The following is a 22,677-nucleotide window of genomic DNA, read 5'->3' on the forward strand; positions in this document are numbered from 1 at the left end:
ATGAAAAGAAAAAAAAAAAAATATATATATATGCTGGTTATGCTCAGTGTGGGTGAGAGTGGTGTCAATCTGTTTCTGCCAAGTCTTCAGTATTGTTTCTGCGTTATCTTTTCTTACCTATCGTTTGTGCAACTCAAAGGAAATTTTCTTCCTAAAATTACGTTTAAATAACATACTTACCGTGACCCACTAGTGCAGACTCTGGCAGGGGTCTTATTCCTGTCCTTTGCAAACTACTACCCGCCTATGGGGAGAAAAACGAAAGTAACTGCGGCCAATAACTACCCGAAGTAGGTTACCTCCCCTTTGCATCCCTGACTTAATGCCCATGCTATGTAATACCGACTATCTCTCTCTCACACACACACTACTTTGATAATAGTTTGTTATTATTGTAAACATTTTAATTTCTTTTTTATCTTTGCCCTGAAACACATATGCATGTTTATTCTACTTCCCTCCTTAAAAAAACTGTTCTTGTTCTCATTTTTGTTATCATGTTTTTCTCTCTCTCCACTTCCTCCTGTCATGTATGCATATGCTAATACACATACACACAGATGAAAATAGACACGTATACACACACAATGACATACACACACATACACACACACACACACACACACACACACACACACATGCACATGCTAAACATCACAAAGACACAGTGCAAAATCATCATCTTCATCATGAATAAAATAAATATAAATAACAGTGAATGACAACAGTTTCAAACATGATGCGGGGTTGTGGTGCTGTGCTATTTCTCTCTCTCGCTCTCGTCAATCTCTCAACATCACAGAAACATGTCTGCAAAGTAGTCCTCAAACTCCTCCTCCCTGGAACACACACAGACGAAAAAAAAACAACACCACTTATTATTATTCAAATCTGAAACACACAGTGGAAAAAAAATCATGATTTTCATCAACAGAAATAATCACAGAATGTAACACAACACACGCAATACCACACAGTCATAGTAACCCACACTAGCAGCACAATTCAGCATTACAGTGACACTCAGAGACAACACAGTTATAACAACTATCAATACAGACCTATCATCTTTGCAAAGCAATGCTGAAAAGGAGTGAAACAGATCACTTTTGCCAAAAAAAATAAAGTAGAAATAGAAATGAGTAAGATAACTACCAGATCAACCACCTTTGGAAATGTACGTAAAAAGGTACATAAAAACGAAGTAAAATAAGTAGTGTAATTACTGAAAATGTAAAGATTTTTGGGCTACTGAAAGTCTGTGGTATCCATACTTTGAATTAACACAATAATTTCTTTTTATTTAAAAAATAAAAGTAAAACAATGACAAGCACACATGAATCTCCCTTTCAAAAGTAAATGAAAAAAAAACCCAGAAAAAATAGCAATTGTATCAACAGATCAGTCTCATTTGCAAAGGGATTTTTAAGAACAAAAGGAATGAAATATTCACCTCAAGATCACTAACAATTCTAAACGGATGTGGGAAAAATAAGAAGTAACGTATATTAGCAGATGAATATCCTCTGCAAAAGGATAGGGCTGGGGGAAGAGTATGATAATTACCAATAAATACATCTTTGTTTAAAAATTGGAGTAATATAATTACTAACAGATCAATCTCCATTTCAAAAGGAACATAAAAAAAGGGAGTAAAACAATGACTGTGACAATCTTCTTTAGAAAGGGGCATGAATAAAAAAACAACAACAACATTTACATGACACTTTGAAACCTCCCAAAGTACTTTACATTAACACATCGATCAGACACACACAACACATCTACTGACGCACACTCTCCAAAGCAAAAGGAACACAGAGAAGAAGTATCTGGGACGAAAGCACAGAAAGTTTCAGTTTCAGTTTCAGTAGCTCAAGGAGGCGTCACTGCGTTCGGACAAATCCATATACGCTACACCACATCTGCCAAGCAGATACCTGACCAGCAGCGTAACCCAACGCGCTTAGTCAGGCCTTGAGGAAAAAAAAAAAAAGGTGAATAAATAATAGATAAGCTTACACAAATAAAATAAATAAATAAATAATAATTATAATATAAAAAAGGTAGTAGTAATAATAATAATAATAATAAAATAAAAATAATAATAAATAAATAAATAAATAAGATAACAATGATGATAAATAAGCAAATAAATGTAAAACATGAAGACACACATTCACACATACACCCACACATGCATAACAGATATGCACCAAACATGCAGTTTCACAGATATGAAAGCACAGTTGAATACATATAAACGTACATGAGCTTCAACACACACACACACACACACACCACACACATTACCCTGCACCTCCTCTACCCCCCTCCTCCACACACTCATTTCTAGTCTATGTATCGCAGCTTCCACGGCACACACACACACACACACACACACACACACAGCACAGAAAGCCGACACGAAAGAAGAACACAACACATGAAGCGTCACCCCTCCAAGGCACCAACCTGGACTTTTCTTCCGTGATTTTGGCTGGCCCGCTCCAAACGTTCGTCTCCTCGGCCTGGGGTTTGTCGTCTTTCTCCGATCCCCTCTGACTCTGACCGGACGGTTCTCCTTCTGTGTTCTGCTCTTCATCTGAGCTTCCACCTATAGGAACAACACATTATTATAATGACATTAGTACTGATAATGATAATCATGAAAAAATGAATAAATAAATAACAATGATAATAATAATGGACACTTATCCAGTACTTTTTCTCACATGGAGCTCAAAGGGCTTTACATTTATAAAACTCTTACTCGTTGAGTATAAATGATGAAACAAAGAAAAAAAATCAACTTACTCACTGCAAACAGACAACATAACACAACTTGTCAAGAACACGTTCACGCACGCACACACGCACACATGCACGCACACAAACACACACACACTATTCATAACAAGGATGAAACGCAGTTTGGAACTATGGTGGACTTAAACACATGTAATAAAAAACAAAAAAACAACAACAACAACAACAAAAAACCAGCAAACATATATCAACGTTGATGCACAGTATACTGAACAAACATAATCTTCAGGCCCATAAAAAGTGAATGCACTGATATCTTGATGATACAACTGTGTGTATGTACAGAAACAATCACAATGAAAAGAAAAAGTACACAGAAAAGAAAGACAGGAATTAGAAGACAATTGTTCAGTTTGTCAAATCCTAATGATACTACCAGTAAAAACTCAACTGTTTCTCCGGACTTCATTTTTTACCTTTTGCAGCTATGATACTGATGTATTCCAAAATACATACACATATATATATATATATATATATATATATATATATATATATATATATATACAAATATACATATATATATATATAGAGAGAGAGAGAGAAAGAGAGAGAGAGATGCATGCATATATGAGTGCATGCATGGGTTTGTGTATGTATGCATTGTATGAAGGCATACATGAAAGCATTCATGTATATAATATGCAAGTAAAGAAAAGGGGAAAAAACAGAGAAGTACTTGTAATTTTCTTTCTGACATTTTTATTATGTCAGGCGATTTCCTTCTTTTTTTTTTTTTTTTTAAACTATTAACAATATTGTCATAACAGTTAAGATTGACAGTTTCCATGAAAGACAAATCACGTTCAAACTAGCCAGTCAATAATTGGGTAATCCAGTATTTCATATATTTTCCATACATTGACTAGTTTCTAAACAGCTCTGTGTGTATGTATGTTTCTAAGTGTGTGTGTGTGTGTGTGAGAGTGTGTGTGTGTGAGAGAGAGAGTGTGTCTGTGTGTGTGTGTGAGTGTGGTGTGTATGTGTGTGTGTGGTGTGTATGTGTGGTGTGTGTGTGTGTGTGTGTGTGTGTGTGTGAGAGAGAGAGAGAGAGAGAGAGAGAGAGAGAGAGTGTGTGTGTGTGTGTGTGTGAGTGTGTGTGGTGTGTGTGTGTGTGTGTGTGTGTGTGCATGTGTGTGTGTGGTGTGTATGTGTGTGTGTGTGTGTGTGTGTGTGTTTATCTACATACCTCTTCTCCCTTTCTTATGCTTTTTGTGCTTCTTGTGTCTCTTGTCCCTTTTTCTCTCTTGCTTTGTCTTTGGTGGTAGCACTTCTTTTCGTCTGTGACACATTAACAATGATAATGATAATAATAATAATAATAATAATAATAATAACGATGACAACAACAACAACAATAATAATAACAACAACAACAATAATAATAATAACAAGAAGAAGAAGAAGAAGAAAGACATAGTGCTTTATCTTGTCCACAGACAAAAAAACCCAAAGCACTTTCAAACCAGTCTTTCACACCCATGTATATAAGTTATAACTCTGATTCAGAGGGGTGAAAGACAAAACTATAAAAAAAAAATATTTAAAAAAACCAAACAAACAAAATAAACCACATCAACAACACACCCACATAAACAGACACCCACCCACCCACACACACACACACACACACACACACACACAGGCGCCATGTCAGCAACTCCAATTCATCTATCAAGCAAACAAAAAAGGCTGGCAAACAAATGAACAGTTGAAGAAAAATAAAACAATAAGAGAAAGAAAGAAAGAAAGAAAGAAAAGACTTACTTGTGATGATAGTTCAGTCTGTAAGAACAATCTGGACACAATCCTGAAAAAAAACACAAAAAAAACCCCAACAAATTTCCCTTTCTGCATGGAATTTCCAAAATAGGTAATGCGAACAGAGAGAGAATTTAAAAAAAATGCCCGCATTTACTATCTCTTCTGTGAACCTGGGTATTTTTTAGCTAACGGTCATGTACAATGGAAAACAAAAAAACAACCTATGGAATGTCATCAATACAAGTCAAAATCTGCACACACTGTCACAAATCAGGAATGATGAGATCAAAGCATTTCAAAATATTAGTTATCAAAAAACAAACAAACAAACAAATGAAAAAAAGACAAAACATAAAAACAAACAACAAACAAACGCAATAGGAACATTGGATTTTTTTTAAATACACTTTTTACAGAGAAATACAAATATACATTTATATGGGTAGCTGAAATCATATCAATATAACAGGAATGTAAAATACAAAAGTATTAAAAATACATATACATGCCACAGTTACATAAAAAAAAAAAGTTACTTTACTTAGACTTTCACATTTTAATTTGAAATTTGCTTTCAGTTCGTTCAACTGCACACACACACACACACAAACACACACACACACAAACACACTAATACACATGCACTCACGCACACCCAAACACACCTAAACACACACACAAAAAAAAACAAAAAAACACACACACAGACAAAAAACAAACAAAAAAAAAAGAACACATACACACACAATCTTCCCCTCTGTAAAGTGATGCTATTCCAAGTTTTATCATAAGCAGGGGTAAACAAGAAAAAATACACATTTTTTCCATTGACACAATGTTTTACCATATCAAAAACAGATCTGAAGAAGGCTCGATGATGAGTTAAAACATTTAACACTAAACAGTAACAAATATATTCGTTCAAACTTAAGCTCCTGCAAAGGGACACAACTTCATACCAGTGGTGCTCTGAACTCGCGATCAGCCTGGCAAACAAATGCCATTCCAAGTTTTATCATAAGCAGGGGTAAACAAGAAAAAATGCACATTTTTTTCCATCGACACAATGTATCACCATATCAAAAACAGATCTGAGCAAGGCTTGATGAGTTAAAACATTCAACACTAAACAGTAACAAATATATTCGTTCAAACTTTAGCTCCTGCAAAGGGACACAACTTCATACCAGTGGTGCTCAGAACTCACAATCAGCCAGCACAGAGGATTCCATTCCCCTGCCCCCCTCTTCTGTCCTCCCCACCACGCCCACCCCATGCCCCCATCTCCACCCCCTTCCCACCACAAAAAAAAAAAATTCTGTGGAGCAAAGCCACAAACTTCCTCAAGGTCATGAAATAAGGAAACTGACAGCCTTTTGCCAAGGACAACACTTTCGTTGCTGTGGGATCTTTTACATGCGCTAAGTGCATGCTGTAAACAGGCCCTCGGGTTTACCATCTCATCCGAAAGACTAGCACCCAGACCACCACTAAAGGTTCAATGGAGAGTCCCAGTCGGTATGTGGGATGTGAACCCTTGGACACTCGCTTCGTGGTCAGGCACTTCAATGCTTTCCACTGACACTATACTACTACATGTCCTATCCAGCTGTACAAGCCAGGCCCTGACCTGGAAATCCCAGGGGAGAAGGAAGAGAGGATGGCCCCCAAAAACAGCTAGAGGCAGGACACTGAAGCAGAACTTAAGAGGCTGGGATCCAGCTGGAGGGACGCAGAAAGGACAGCCCAGAGTCGAGTTTGGTGGAGAAACGTCGTCGATGGCCTGTGCTCCACAGTGAGCGAAGGGCCTAAGTAAGAAGTAAGTAACTGTAAGTAATCACCTCCCTAGAATCACTTAAGAATATATTTTTTGAAAATTTCTAATTGTCATCTAGTCCCAAACACTCACTCAATTTGACCAGAGCGTTTTTCTTCTCTCCGTGTTCCACGTAGGCAAAGTTCACCTCCCAGCTCCGGAGCCCTTCTTTCTCAGGGCATTTCTTGCTGCCGCAGATAAACTGACCTGCAGAAAGTAAGCAACACATGTAACACACACACACACACATACACACACACACACAAACACTTTGACATAGGTTTATCCAGAATATGTAATCACTCCAGTAAAGAAACACACACACACACACACACACACACACACACACACTTTGACATACGTTTATCCAGAATATACAATCACTCCAGTAAAGAAACACACACACACACACACACACACTACTTACACACTTTGAACTACCATAACTTCTACATTTTTTAAATCTAGGAACATGTTTTATACATCATTGGAAAGATCTTTTCATATTCTTTTCAATGGTGTGTGTGTGTGTGTGTGTGTATATATATATATATATATATATATCTTTATATCCTCAAAAATCGACTTATCAATCATTTTGTAGAAGCTGGTCACAACTGACTGTATACACCGCTGTTTGCTGCAAATTCAGCATCATTTCACCATGACCCTGAGAAGAACATTGTCTCCCAAGTTCCTGGGAGGTCCTAAACTTTTTGTGAATACCTTGTAGGACAGATCTGATCTCCATGAGCGATACAATCCACCCCAGAGGTGTCATAACTTTTGGGTTGCTGCCCTGGAAATACATTACGTCATGGGCCTGCGGCTATGATCAGAGCTGGGTTGTTCGTGATCTCAACACAGCTTTTAACTCACTCAGTACGGCGAGGCCTCTCTTCTCCTCTACACAGACCCCTCGGATGTCCTGTGGGTGTCTGAATGACCCAACCTTTAGCTTCCGTCATCAGAATTGTGGTTTTCTTTGTCAACATTTACCTCTTCAGTATAAGAGCCTTCTGATTGTAATATTTTGATGATGGTAATTGGGGTGAAACGCTGTTAACGCCGTCTTTTTCGCCGTTTGTATGGAGAGAATTAAGTTTCTTCGGCACAAAGGAAAATTTTTAACGCTGAGCAAGTTAGAACTGCTAACAGTGACATATCACTTCTGCAACCCAGCAGCCCAGGTCTGCTCATGATTCCTTAATCCATCCAACCCTGGGGTGTTTCCAGCCTCGACAGGCTTCCCCCAAGCCATTTTGACGCAGCAAGATTAGAAAACACGCTGAAATCAACCGGTTCTTCCTACAAATTGACACATGTGGAGTGATGGCCTAGAGGTAACGCGTCCGCCAAGAAAGCGAGAGAATCTGAGTGTGCTGGTTCGAATCACAGCTCACCCGCCGATACTTTCTCCCCCTCCACTAGATCTTGAGTGGTGGTTTGGACGCTAGTCATTCGGATGAGACGATAAACTGAGGTCCCATGTGCAGTATGCACTTAACGCACGTAAAAGACCCCACGGCAACAATAGGGTTGTTCCTGGCAAAATTCTGCAGAAAAATCCACTTTGATGGGGAAAAAAAAAAATGCACGCAGGAAAAAATACAAAAGAATGGGTGGCACTGTAGCATGGCAACGCGCTCTCCCTGGGGACAGCAGCCCGAATTTCACACAGAGAAATCTGTTGTGATAAAAAGAAATACAAATACAGATGTTGACAAAGCTGGAAATACCGCAGAAGTTAGAGTTAGTTCCTTTCGCTTGCAGTTTAAAGCATATAACGTAGGAACATGAAAACCGTTTTGATGAAATTGATTTGACACCTCCAGCAATGCTTGAAAGCAGGGTTGAACGAATCAGTGATACCAACAATAAACAAACAACAAATCAATACAAAGTCAGGATACATCAGCTTCGTATCCACTTCATATCCACTGTTTCCTGCATTATCAGACTCCAACACCCGACAGTTGGCAACCGCTCTGACGGGCGCAATAGCCGAATGGTTAAAGCATTGGACTTTCAATCTGAGGGTCCCGGGTTCAAATCACAGTGACGGCGCCTGGTGGGTAAAGGGTGGAGATTTTTACGATCTCCCAGGTCAACATATCTGCAGACCTGCTAGTGCCTGAACCTCCTTCGTGTGTATATGCAAGCAGAAGATCAAATACGCACGTTAAAGATCCTGTAATCCATGTCAGCATTCGGTGGGTTATGGAAACAAGAACATACCCAGCATGCACACCCCCGAAAACGGAGTATGGCTGCCTACATGGCGGGGTAAAAACGGTCATACACGTAAAAGCCCACTCGTGTGCATACGAGTGAACGCAGAAGAAGAAGAGGCAACCGCTCTTTTTCTTGTCTCTAGACCTTACACATGGAACGAGCTCCCACTTTCGCTTTGTCAAATCTCCGCACTCAGGTCTGGCCTTTTTAAAAACATACCACTTTTCAAAAAGAGCTCCCACATCACCCCCTGTTTCCCTCACCTTCCCAGTCTACAGTTACTCAAGCTTTCTGTTTGCATGATTTTATAAATCTTATCCTTCTTTTCTCTGAACGTATGAACATGAGTGAATGAGCGCACGCGCGTTGATTTGTCCCCAAACTTCTTTTTCTTCTTCTTCTGCGTTCACTCGTATGCACACGAGTGGGCTTTTACATGTATGACCGTTTTTACCCCGCCATGTAGGCAGCCATACTCCGTTTTCGGGGGTGTGCATGCTGGGTATGTTCTTGTTTCCATAACCCACCAAACGCTGACATGGATTACAGGATCTTTAATGTGCGTATTTGATCTTCTGCTTGCATATACACACGAAGGGGGTTCAGGCACTAGCAGGTCTGCACATATGTTGACCTGGGAGATCGTAAAAATCTCCACCCTTTACCCACCAGGCGCCGTCACCGTGATTCGAACCCGGGACCCTCAGACTGAAAGTCCAACACTTTAACCACTCGGCTATTGCACCCGTCTCATGTCCCCAAACAAGATTCAGCACTACATTATTATTTGTAGTACTATAATACTACTTCTATCAATAGTACTACTTCCACAACTATTATTATCATTTTCATCATTATTATCATTACTGTTGTTGTTATTAGTAATATTATCATCAGTAGTAGCAGCAGCATTAGTAGCAGTAGTAGTAGTAATATTAGTATCAGCAGTAGTATCGTTATCATTTGTAGCATTAATATTAGCTTAGTAGTAGTAGTATAATAAAATATGCCTGTTTGCATGTGACCAAAGGCTCTATCTTTACTCACCTTTCCCTTCCACCACCTCATTTTCTGTTCTCCACCTCATCCCAACCTGAAGCACAAATTAAGGGATTAGAATGATTCAACCATTCACACACAAGTACAGTGAATTGTTCAACTGATGTACTTGCGTGTGCCTGGAAGGGACACGCATGTGTGTGTGTGCATGTGCGTGTGCGGGTGCATGTGTGTGCGTGTGTGTGAATTCACTTGTGTGACTCAAATCACAAACGTGCAGTTGTCTAGACGTGTGTATGTGCACTGATTTATAATTCCCTGGAAAATTCAAAACTCAAAAGGTATATCAAACATTCAAAATATCAAACACACACACACACACACACACTCTCTCTCTCTCTCTCTCTAATGCACACACACATACACACAGGCACACACACACACACACACACACACACACTTTCACAACTGCAGGAGCAACTTCACCTTATTTTCCTTGTATCTGCTGAGGTCTGCAAGGCAGTACTCCTTGAAGAGCTTGTCGTAATATTTCTTGGCCAGTGCTTTTTCCCTGTCATAGTAATACACTTTAATAAAATAATAATACCAAAAAAAAAGTATACAGTGCTCAATCTTGTGCAGACAGTAATCAAATCACTTTCACACCAGTCACTTGCAAGCATGCATAACTCTAATACAGAAAAAAAAAATGAAAGCAAACTTTTAAAAGAGAATGTAAATGGGAAACAAAAGAAACTAGACCAGGAAGAGGCATGAAAATGAGGGAGCGAGGGTGATGCCTGGTGTGGGGGTGGGGCTATTTTGGAAAGGAGCAGGTGTTAAAGCCAGTCTTGAAAGACCTAAGTGCAGAGATTATACAAAATGAAAGAGGGTACCCATTCTCAAGTACAGCATCCAAACACAGAGAAAGAGTGACAGCCAACTTCTAGGGTGTTCAAATCTGGTGAAAAGAAACAGAGTGGATCTGAAGCTGATCGTAGAGAGCGAGATGGGGTGCAGATGTGAAGGTAGTCATGAAGAGAGGAAGGGGCAAATTTGTTCAATATAATAATAATAACAATAATAATGATAATGGATACTTATATAGCACACTATCCAGAAATCTGCTCTAGGTGCATTACAAAAACGCTTTGTTAACATAAAACATTACATCTATGTTACATACACACACCAAAATATGACTACACACACACACACACACACACACACACACACACACACACACACACACACACACACACACACACACTGCGTACATACATTTTAACAATACATGTGTATCTAACAGCTACCCTAACACTATACGCACACATAGGCAGGCACAAACTTACATAAACGCACACGCACACAATACACATTCATATACATGCATGTAGTTATGTACACATACATATGTATACATACATAGTCAAGCACAGCTAACGCAAAGGAAGTGGACCTGCCACAATTGAACTTACTGCTGAGGGAAAAGGTGAGTTTTGAGACGAGATTTAAAAGATGCGAGGGAATCAGAATGATGGAGGTTATCAGGGAGCTTGTTCCACGTCTTTGGCGATTGAAAAGAAATATATTAATAACACAGAGTGCTGATCTTGTACTTTATTCTGGTGTAAGGCAGGGAGCCAGTGGGGAGATCACAAAGAGAGGAGTTATGTGCTCAGATCTTTCTTTTATGAGGATGAGTCAGGCAGCACAGTTATGAAAGCGCTGAAGGGAGTGAATGGATGAAGCAAGCAAACCAGACAAGAGAAAGTTACGAAGTTGAGGTGAGAGAGAAAGAGCCAAAATACAAGTTTTGCTGTTGTGTCAATTTTGTGTCAGGCATTTTTTGACAGAACTGTTGCACCATAATTGACAGTGGCAGGACTGACGGGTATTACTGATAAATTTTGCATGGATAGTGTATTATCTCACACATACACACACACACACACACACAGAGTGAATCAGACACGTACACACACACACACACAGACACACACACACACCACACACACACCCAAACCACCACCACCACCACCACCATTATTACTTTTACCATCATCATCATGTGTCAAGACTTAGTTGTATTTTTCTGAGTTTTCTCACTGCCCGTCATTATCAGCTCATAGCTTCTTTTTTTTTATGCAATTTTTCATTTGTTTAATGCAGTCTAGTGTAGTGTATACATATGGATCAGTCTGCATCAGCATGGTTGGACACACCCTTGTAATTGAAACAGACGCTTAAGCTATCAGAATATACACAACTGATGCTTGAATGCAATTAGATAGTATTTACTCAGCATAAGCCTTACATTAACAACATTAATACCAGCTGCAACATGTTGGATGTGTACGTGATTGAAATGTGTGCTTTACTGCTGCTACTGAAATAATTAGGATTCGTTATATAATGCCCCATAGATAAAGATTTTGACAAATGTGATATACATGCAGATTTCTTTTTCACCTCCTCAGGCCGGTAGATATCCAAAATTATAACCAAAAACAATTCAGGTCACCACATAAAAACCATACATGTAAATGCAGTTTCAGGTTCAGTCTCAAGGCATCAAGTGCGCAGATTGATCCAGGTATACTTCATTGTATCTGCTTTTTTTTTTTTTTTTTTTAAAGCAAAAATAACAAAAAAAAAACAAAAACAAAAAACATGCAGACACCTGCCCTTTACATAAACCTGCATGATGATCTTGAGGTCTTTTTATTTTTAATTTTTTTGCAAAATAAGCAGAACATATCAATACTATAACAACAGTTGTGGGGTTTTTTTTGTCTGAGGCGAAACCAAAAGTAATACAAATGTGTGAACTGCAAACACAGACATATAAACTGCATGGGGTTTTTTTTGTTTTGTTTTTTTTGTTTTGTTTTTAAAGTAAATGACACAGAACTACTATATGCATCACTGTTCAAAACTTAGACATGGCTGTTCTTTTTTTCCCCCAAACTTCACATTGGCGGATTTCAAGAAAAGTTACTCCGATAGGACTTTTGTGTTCTCTCCTGCAAATGTTGCATGAAGATTGATTTCTGTCTTTCAACACTTCCTTCATGGGTTTTAGGAGGATTCCTCAGCTTTGTTTTAAAAACATTCGGATGAGACGATAAACCGAGGTCCCATGTGCAGCATGCACTTAGCGCACGTAAAAGAACCCACGGCAACAAAAGGGTTGTTCCTGGCAAAATTCTGTAGAAAAATCCACATCGATAGGAAAAACAAATAAAACTGCATGCAGGAAAAAATACAAAAAAATGGGTGGCGCTGTAGCGTAGCGACGCGCTCTCCCTGGGGAGAGCAGCCCGAATTTCACACAGAGAAAGCTGTTGTGATAAAAAGAAATACAAATGCAAATACAAACAAATGCAAAATGAAGGGAATTTACTGTAAATCTTACCACTTCTCATTGCTTACCATGTCTCGCTGGTGTCATCATCCTCATCCCAAAGAAACTGGTGATTCTCTCTGATGACATCCATGTCGTTTCTGTCCTTTGAGCTGTGGGACAACACAAATGACAATGGAATATATGTGTGTGTGTGTGTGTGTGTGTGTGTGTGTGTGTGTGCATGTGCATGTGTGTGTGCGTGTGTGTGTGCGTGCACATGTGCATGCGTGTGTGTGTGTGCATATGTGTGTGTCCACATACACTCTCACACTTACCTACTACCATCACCATAATAACCTTCACCCCACCACATATGCACAAGTCAGGGAAAGATTAACTGACATACATCCTTACACTGGCTGCCTTATGCGTCTCACTTGAAGTCTTTCAAGTTCCTACACACACACACACACACACACACACACACACACACACACACTCACACTCACCCACCACCACCATCCAACCAACACCCCACTACTCACACACATGACAGGTCAGGTTTAACTAATGTACATTACTACAGTGGCTTAAAACTGCAATGCCTTAGTTACGTGTCTCGCTTGAAGTCTTTCAAGTTCCTATACACACACGCACACACACACACACACACACACACACACACACACATACAAACACTCACACACACACTCACACTCACCCACCACCACCATCCAACCACCACCCCACTACACACACACATGACTAGTCAAGTTTAACTAATGTACATTACTACAAACTGGTTTAAAACAGCAATGCCTTACTTACATGTCTCACTTGAAGTCTTTCAAGTTCCTATACACACACACACACACACACTCACACTCACCCACCACCACCATCCAACCAACACCCCACTACACACACACATGACAGGTCAAGTTTAACTAATGTACATTACTACAGTGGCTTAAAACTGCAATGCCTTACTTACGTGTCTCGCTTGAAGTCTTTCAAGTTTCCACCAAAGTACAGGAGGTAGTTGTTGACAAACTGTTTGTGACGGTCAAACTAATCAACTTGTCAAGAAAATTTATGACACAAAAAGTCTGCTTCTGAAACAAGACTGTTTGTAACATTTTCATTCAGGGTTCTATAATACATCAATGCGGACACAAAATATAATTGAAGACTTGACAGATTGAACTGATTTAGATTCAGTTCAGTGACAGTTCCAAACAAGACAAATCGTAATACTTTCATTCAGGGATAAATAATGTATAAATGCCGACACAAAACATAAATGAAGACTTGACTGATTGAACTACATTTGATTTAATTCAGTGACGGTTCTTCTTCTCTCCTTCCTTGTTCATGGGCTGAAACTCCCATGTTCACTCATATGTACAACAGTGGGCTTATAACTGTATAACCATTTTTCTCCCGCCATGTAGGCAGCCATACTCCGTTTTCGGGGGTGTGCATGCTGGTTATGTTCTTGTTTCCATAACCCACCGAACGCTGACATGGATTACAGGAACTTTAACATGCGTATTTGATCTTCTGCTTGCATATACACATGAAGGGGGTTCAGGCACTATCTCCACCCTTTACCCACCAGGCGCCGTCACCGTGATTCGAACCCGGGACCCTCAGATTGACAATCCAACGCTTTAACCACTTGGCTATTGCGCCCGTCTACCAGGTCTCTATAAAGGAGATCCTTGGGGATCCGGCCATCATCCACTGATGCTACGTGACCAACCCAGCGCATACATCTCTGTTTCCAGTTATGACAGTTGTTGCATTCTGCCAAATCCACAGTCTTTCTCAGAAATGAGAACCTGTCTGTGGGCAAAGCTCTATGAAGCAATCTTAACTGAAACCATTCAAGTTCACAATCTATTGTTGTATCATGGCATTTTGTAACAAATGTTTTTCTATTTCAAGTCTTTAAATGTACGTTCTAATTGCCAGAAATTAATCTTACGATCATTTGCTTTTGTAGTCTATATTCTTAAGTAGCAGGCACTCACACTTTATTTTGAAATTTCTTGATTGCTTTACAATCCCAGACTACTGTAGAAATGCGTCTCTTTTCAGAAAGGTGTACATGCTAGAGATTGTAGATCTCTCAGGTCGATATTGTTTGGAGCTTTGTCTTGTTAGGAGATCTTCAGGATGCAAGAGAGGCAACGCATATTGAAGGCATTGAGCTTTCATTTCTGTCACACGGGCAGGTGCTTATAACACAATAATTAATTGCAATGTTTTTAAAAGCGAATGTGTGAAATGCTTTTATTTGAGAACATATGTTTATTACTCTTGTTTAATCAAGTAATCCGCGTGTGTGGGGTGGGTGGGGGTTGGGGGGGTGGGGGTGGGGTGTGCGGGTGTGTGCTGATTATCTGGTTGCGGTTTTCCGCAATTTATCTTTATTCTTGTCTTATCTGTCTATTATAATCAATGTGCAGTACAGTAGGCTATGTTTATAATTATATTCAAACAATGTTTCTTAATTCTTTCTGTTTTTACATTAAGAATACTAGTTATTACCTGCAGTGTGTGGATGTATGTATGAAATGGTGTATATGATATTTTTTACATTTGTATCTTCATAATATTCGTAAAAGCTGTTGTTTGACTTTTACAGTTATGGTCCCCATGTTGTTTACTTGTCTATGTTGTGATAATGCACCTGACCAAATTTCTCCAGTTGGAGATAATAAAGTTATTCTTATCTTATCTTATCTTATCTTAAGCACTGCAGACCACAGCAGACACGAGGCCATCCAGTGCAACCCAGTATCGACTCAAACATGAAGCTAACTGAGTACACACGAAACAGCAGCAAAGGAAATGCAAATAAGAGCACAAACCTGTTGAATGCTACAGAAAATTAAACAATGCAGTACCTCTGCAAAAGACATAGGGATGTTATTACAACCAGAAATTACCTCAGTCCAAACCTGACCAGAGAAATCTTCACCTTTGCTGTTTTTGTTGAACAGAGCTCAACGAAAAACAACACTCACTCCCACACTTTATGACATAGCTCCAATTTTCTGCAGCATTTCATATAAATACCTCTATCATGCTTGTTATTTGGAAGTATTCACACTTGTACAAATGTTTGGCAAACATGTCTTGAAAAAGAATATATATACTTGTTATCCGGAAGAATTCACACTTGTACAAATGTTTGGTAAACAAGTCTTGAAAAAGAACTTGGAGTTTTTTTTTCTAGTTTTGTTCTTTTAGGTCTAAATGAACATGATATATAATACTAATAATTATCTACAAAGCATTGTCTTCTCGGTGCAACTCTGTGACTATTTCATATATTATACAATCATTGGTTTGCAGGGGCCTTACTCTTTGAGGATGTATCAGAACAGACACAGATGAATGTGTGCGCGCACACACACACACACACACACACATACACAACTCTCTTAATAGATTGCTGGATCCCCAATACATAATCCAACTGGAGTGCTCCTGTTATGTGATTTAGGCTACAGATTTCATTGCTTTGGGGTTTTTAGAGTATTTTGGGTTTTTTGTTAGTTGATGTTATAGTTTTGTATTCAAAACTATTATATTGAAGAAAAAAAACGTGCGCGTTTTGGAAATCTGTATAATACAGAAATACTCATAACCCTGTGGAGGATGACAGGAGCATGGAGTAATGCAAATACTGTAGCACAAATGTTGTGACAGTCAGAAAAAAATGGGGGTTTGGGGGGATGGGGAGTGGTGGGGGGCTGGGGGGGTTGGAAGGGAGGGGGTGGCGAAGGTTATACATTCACAGCAAGGATACAGCACTCATGCTCAAGTAGTGTAGTCTGTGGATCTTTCCCTCCTCTCTGAAACAGAGAGAAATACAGTGTTCTCGAACATGGTTTATTCTCTCTCTCTCTCTCTCTCTCTCTCTCTCTCTCTCTCTATATATATATATATATATATATATATATATAATTCATCAAATGATCAACAACAACAATTTCCCATAAATATTAAAAAGCAGAAAATAAATGTCACCTTATTAGTATTTCAATGCGACTGTTTTGCTTCAAAAAATCAGTATCACACTGTTGTGTTCATATATGTGTGCATGCTTTCTTGCATACTACATATAATTATATGAGTATACATGCTTTCAAGCGTGTATGTGTGTGTGTGTGTGTGTGTGTTTGTGTGTGCACGTGTGTGTGTACATGTGTACGTGTGTATGTGTGTGTGTGTGTGTGTGTTAGTATCCTTCGGCATGAAAAGATCATGATAATGACTTAATAATATATTGCACCAACTGACGGTATAAACAACTTACTGAATATTCATTCATGGAATTCAAACTACTAAAAGAAGTAGAATATCACTTCAATATCATCATGAAATCAATCAACAATGAATTTGTGACCTCTCTATTTACAGAGAGAGAGAGAAAGAGGAAGTGATAGAGAGAGACAGTGTGTGTGTGTATGCATGCGTGTGTGCGCGTGTGCGTGTGTGTGTGTGTGTGTGCGTGTGTGTGTGTATGTATGTGGCGTGTGTGTGAGTGGCGTGGGAAGATGTGCAATGCGGCTTGGCTGATTGAAATGGAGAGGCATGTGAATTTCAATATTCTGTATATTTGTATATATAGCTATTTCCATTTGGTACCATCTAAATTATCTTTCTATCTTTCAATTTTCATTTATTTTATTTGTTTGTTGTTTTCTTTTTATGTTGGACACGTGCTGCTGCCAAAATGAAAATCTCTGTACCAAAGTATAGACAATTACGTTTGTGTATTGTGTATTGTTTTGTGTAATTCCTGGTTTATATCTTTTCTGTTTCTTTAGAAACAAGATGAATACTAAACACTTTCTGCAAACTTTAATTCTTCTGAATCACCAAACATTTCAATGATATTTTAACTATACTTTGTGTACTGCTGCTCCATTTCCTGGTAACTTGGTACTCCATCGCTCTTCTTCTTTTTCGTGGGCAGCAAACTCTCATCCTGTAGTCTGGAACAAAAACAAGGAATTGGTCATTCAGCAACTATCAAACTAATGATTATATTTATCAATATAATAATCATTGTTATTGAAACAAGATAGTTTCTTTAAGTTGGCACAGTTCTGAGGCATAGTAGTCTCTTGTGATGTGTGACCCATTTGCAGGTAGTGAATCATTATGATTCCCTCGCAATCCCAGAAAAACAGAAGTCACCACCTTTCCAACAGATACCACCTGTCTGAATTTCTCGGGTGCGCGAGAACCAAGGTGCTTCCACTGCTTGCGTTACTTCTTTGATTCTGGCAAACCCATGATTCATCTTGGGTGACAATTCTCCGAAAGAAATTAGCTGGGTCGGCGTGGAAACGAGCCAAAACATCCTGTGAAGTTTCAAGTCTGACCAGCTTCTGATGTGGAATCAACATTCTTAGCATCCACCTCGCAGACAGCTTACTCATCCCTGAGATGTCAGTCAAAACTGTACGCACTGAACCATAGCTGATGACACGGTCATGATAATGTTGGCTATCTGTGCAACAGACAAATTTGTATTTGTATTTCTTTTTATCACAACAGATTTCTCTGTGTGAAATTCGGGCTGCTCTCCCCAGGGAGAGCGCGTCGCCATACTACAGCGCCACCCATTTTTTTTGTATTTTTTCCTGCGTGCAGTTTTATTTGTTTTTCCTATTGAAGTGGATTTTTCTACAGAATTTTGCCAGGAACAACCCTTTTGTTGCCGTGGGTTCTTTTACGTGCGCTAAGTGCATGCTGTACACGGGACCTCGGTTTATCGTCTCATCCGAATGACTAGCGTCCAGACCACCACTCAAGGTCTAGTGGAGGGGGAGAAAATTTCGGGGGCTGTGCCGTGATTCAAACCAGTGCGCTCAGATTCTCTCACTTCCTAGGCGGACGCGTTACCTCTAGGCCATCACTCCACATGTCATCCAAGACCATGCTGTGAATGGCTTCCACTTGATCTTTGGTGCTAGAGGATTTGGGGCGGCCAGACAGTGGGTCATCTTCTGTGTTCTCCATGACCAGCTTCAAGTCAACAGCCTACTTTTTGATTGTTAAATAATAAGGGGAGTTATCACCAGGTATATTTCCCATGTGCTGGTGACTTTTCCGTGTCTTGGGTGTTATGTCAAATACTTGATTACTGCACAGGCTTAATTCCCTTTTTGTCTATTTCTGGTTTGTTTTTTGTTGTTGTTATTTTGTTACTCCTGGCAATTTCCAAAGACCCTCACTTGCAAACAGACTGATATATATGTAACTTTGTGAATGACCTTTGATGAGATTCTAGTTTATACTTGTGCTCATGTTTTACAGTTACTGCCAATGCTTCTAGCCAATCTAGGTTAAGCCAAGAACTTGTTGATGTATCATTGTAGTGTTTGTAGACATCCTTCAGTCTCAGGAGATTATGGAGTTGTGCTCTCAGTGATATTTCCTTGCCTTAAAACAGCCAACCAGAAATTCAAGTCTGAAAGCAGTTCAAAACTGTAACAAATTTGTGTTTCTCTCGAACTTACCACTGGAGAGTTCTGTGTTTACATGACTTATAGAGGCGCATCACATGATCTGTGCTTTCGAAGTTGATTGGCTCTCCGAAATTTCAAGCAACAGCTATTGAGAGAGGCAGATCGTGCGAAACAGAAGGTTTCTTTCTTCAATTTTGTGCTTCATATTTTGTTATCTTTTATTATGCATATATTGTACAGAGTTTGGCTGTAGCAATGGAGGCTATCAACTGAAGAAATGGGGGGGGCAGCGCATGTTTGCTGCTTTTGCCTATGTCGATCGCCTTTGGCATTGCTTGCGATTTCAAGTAAAAGCTAGATGCACATTCACAAGATCCAAGATGGCCGTGGAACTCTCCAGTGGTCTTTTATGTTCTGAAACATTACAACTTGGGTTTGTCCACAAGCAACCGGGAACACATTCAGAATATACATACATATAAAGATACATAGATACATACATATATACATACATGTTTACTTGATACAGACATTGAGACAGACAGACAGACATAGATCAGGCTTGCAACTTCATATATATATAATCTCAATGTGGGAATAACTGAATAATATGTAATATGTTATCACAGGGCTAAAAAGTTAACTTGTTAAAATCATTTTTTTACAAATCTTAGTGTTAGAATACAGAATGTTCTAAAACATGAGGAATGTAGCTTATTTGACAAATACTTATTCATGTGTTTAAATAATGATATATTTTCTGAAGTAATCTTACTTTCGTTTCCTCGTTTCTGCATCTGAATCGAAATCAGAGTTATACCCTGCCACAGCGATCTGAAACATTCAAAGAAATCTTATTCTCAATAACAGCCAACTCACTTGATTTACATACCATTCTATATGCGCTTACACACACACACACACACACACACACACACACACGCACGCACGCACGCACGCATGCACGCACGCACGCACACCAGAACACCTGACAAACATTCATTGAGTGACACTGACAGACACATGTATTCACAGAATCACAGAAATATTCAGCTATAGGCTAGAAGCCTTTTGCCCTCATAATAATGTCCATTAATGTGCTTTTGGATCACTATACAGTGAACTGTTCCAAGGTTTAATCAGGCATAGTGTATACTACATTTATTTCTGACTCAATAAAGATTTAAATCGATGTAAAATACATGGTCCTTAAAAGTTTCGTCAATTTGGTTTTTGATGGCTTTTACTTATGATGCATTGATGGTGTCAGAGGAAAGGTTATTCCACAGATTGATGATACGGTTAGTAAAAAATTTGTGGAACTGGTTAGTGACAAAGTTTGTCTTGTTAAGTTTGAAGTTGTGCCCTCAAGTCTTATCAAATCTAGCCAAGGTGAACAGGGAAGAGGTAGTGCAGGGATCATAAATATTGTGCATGATCTAAAATACTTCAATGAAATCACCTCTTAGTCGCCTAAATTCTAGACTAGGCAGTTTAAATAGAGCTAGACGCTCCTCATAACTAAGGTCTCCAGTACCAGTTATACACTTAGTAAATCTGCGCTGAACGCCTTCAATCATATTTATATGTTTTTTTAAGTAGGGACACCATACCGAGTTCCCGTATTCAATTATGGGCCTCACTAAAGCTTTGAATAAAGGAACCATAATTTCAGGAGACTTATTTGTAATATTTCTCAAAAGCATACCAGAAATTTAATTTCTTTTTTTCACAATATTACTTATATGTGTATCAAAGCTTAATTCTGGGTCCATGGTGACCCCCAGATCCTTTTCAGCAGTTGTACTATCCAGTACATGAGTTGATCCAGTCTCTTGTATTACGTAATCATAATGTTGATTGTTCTTTCTGAGGTGGAGTACTTTGCATTTCTCGCTATTAAATTGCAATAGCCAAGTATTTGTCCATTCAACCAGTTTATGTATACACATTTGTAAATGGTCTCTGTCTTCAATATTCCGGATGGCTGAGTAAGCTTTGGTGTCATCTGCAAAAATTTTTACATTACAGTCAACCTCACCAGGCACGTCATTTATAAAGTATATACACAGCGTTGGGCCCAGAACACTACCTTGTGGCACACCACTTGTTACCTTTACCTTAGAGGAACTACTGCCACTGAAATTTACAAATTGGGATCTACCATTTAAAAAATCACCTATCCATGATAGAAGCTTGCTAGCTTATTAATAAGTCTTTGATGGGGAACTGTATCAAAAGCTTTCCTCAGATCATGGTATACTGCACCAACAAGTACCTTATCACCTAACTTGACTAACCAATCATGTAACGTAACAAGTAGTTGTGTTACACACGAGCGACCCTTGGTAAATCCAAACTGTTCTCTTCATAACAAATCGTAACTGGTTAAATGCTGGCAAAGAGCATCCCTTATAAAACCCTCAAAAATTTTACAGACTACTGTAAAAGTGTAAACATACGAGCACGTGCAAAGCTACCACATAATATTTCATCGTTATAATCATTATGTTATCAGTGACTGCGGTGAGAAAATCGCATGTAGCATGTAATTATTTTTAATCAAGAACGGTAACTACACAGTGGGGAAAAAAAAAAAAAAAAAAAAGGCACTCTCGCCTCAGTGAAATCTATCTTTTCTGCCATCTTCTTGATGTCCGCTTAGCGGGTCCGTGAAAAATCTGATTGCCGGATTGTTGTACAATGGTACGAAAATAGGACAAACACATTACATTTCGTGACATCATCGACACATCCTGTCCAATCAATAGTTAGAGTTGCTTCTACGATGGACGAACAGAAGGGCTTTCCCAACAGCAACAAAACAAATAAGTAACATTTGGAAGGTGCGACGGCGCTATACGGATTTGACAAGCGCGATTTTTTTTGTTTGTTTGTTTTTTTGGTTTTTTTTTTACTAGTCCTAGAGATGACTCAGTCGCGGAGCCCAGCTATGCATATGTCTGCCCTCTAACTTTTTCCATCTAAAAAAAGAAAGAAAAATAGATGTGATGGTCGTACAAATTGGAAGCTTCTTAAATCTGAAACATATTAAATCACAATATTTACGGCAATTTATCCGGCTTTGAATTGATTCATTCATTCACACGCACTGGGCACGCGGACATGATGCCCGGCGACAGACAGACAGACAGACACACACACACACACACACACACACACACAC

General features: G+C 39.0%; 1 protein-coding gene across 1 annotated transcript; it reads right to left on the bottom strand.

The window, feature by feature from the left end:
• Positions 1 to 336: 336 nt before the first annotated feature.
• LOC143279290 (protein FRA10AC1-like) lies at positions 337 to 22,174 on the bottom strand. Its single transcript, XM_076583337.1, has 13 exons — positions 22,110 to 22,174; positions 20,266 to 20,324; positions 17,922 to 18,008; positions 16,817 to 16,862; positions 13,988 to 14,064; positions 13,080 to 13,163; positions 10,131 to 10,215; positions 9,693 to 9,738; positions 6,504 to 6,617; positions 4,598 to 4,640; positions 4,020 to 4,111; positions 2,477 to 2,618; positions 337 to 839 (listed from the first exon to the last, which is right to left on the bottom strand). Exons 1-13 carry the CDS (start codon positions 22,134 to 22,136, stop codon positions 797 to 799), a joined length of 945 nt encoding a protein of 314 aa, XP_076439452.1. The 5' UTR covers positions 22,137 to 22,174; the 3' UTR covers positions 337 to 796.
• Positions 22,175 to 22,677: the final 503 nt, after the last annotated feature.

Source organism: Babylonia areolata, chromosome 2 (genome assembly GCF_041734735.1).
Source record: "Babylonia areolata isolate BAREFJ2019XMU chromosome 2, ASM4173473v1, whole genome shotgun sequence".
Classification (NCBI taxonomy): Eukaryota; Metazoa; Mollusca; class Gastropoda; order Neogastropoda; family Buccinidae; genus Babylonia; species Babylonia areolata.

Excerpts from the sequence above, each read along its gene's own strand:
- LOC143279290 (XM_076583337.1), bottom strand. The coding sequence starts at position 22,136 with ATGGCAGAAAAGATAGATTTCACTGAG. Across the intron at positions 18,009-20,265 it reads GCAGAAACGAGGAAACGAAA|ACTACAGGATGAGAGTTTGC; the intron begins GTAAGATTACTT and ends TTTTTGTTCCAG. Across the intron at positions 13,164-13,987 it reads AAAGACTTCAAGCGAGACAC|CTCAAAGGACAGAAACGACA; the intron begins GTAAGTAAGGCA and ends GTTGTCCCACAG.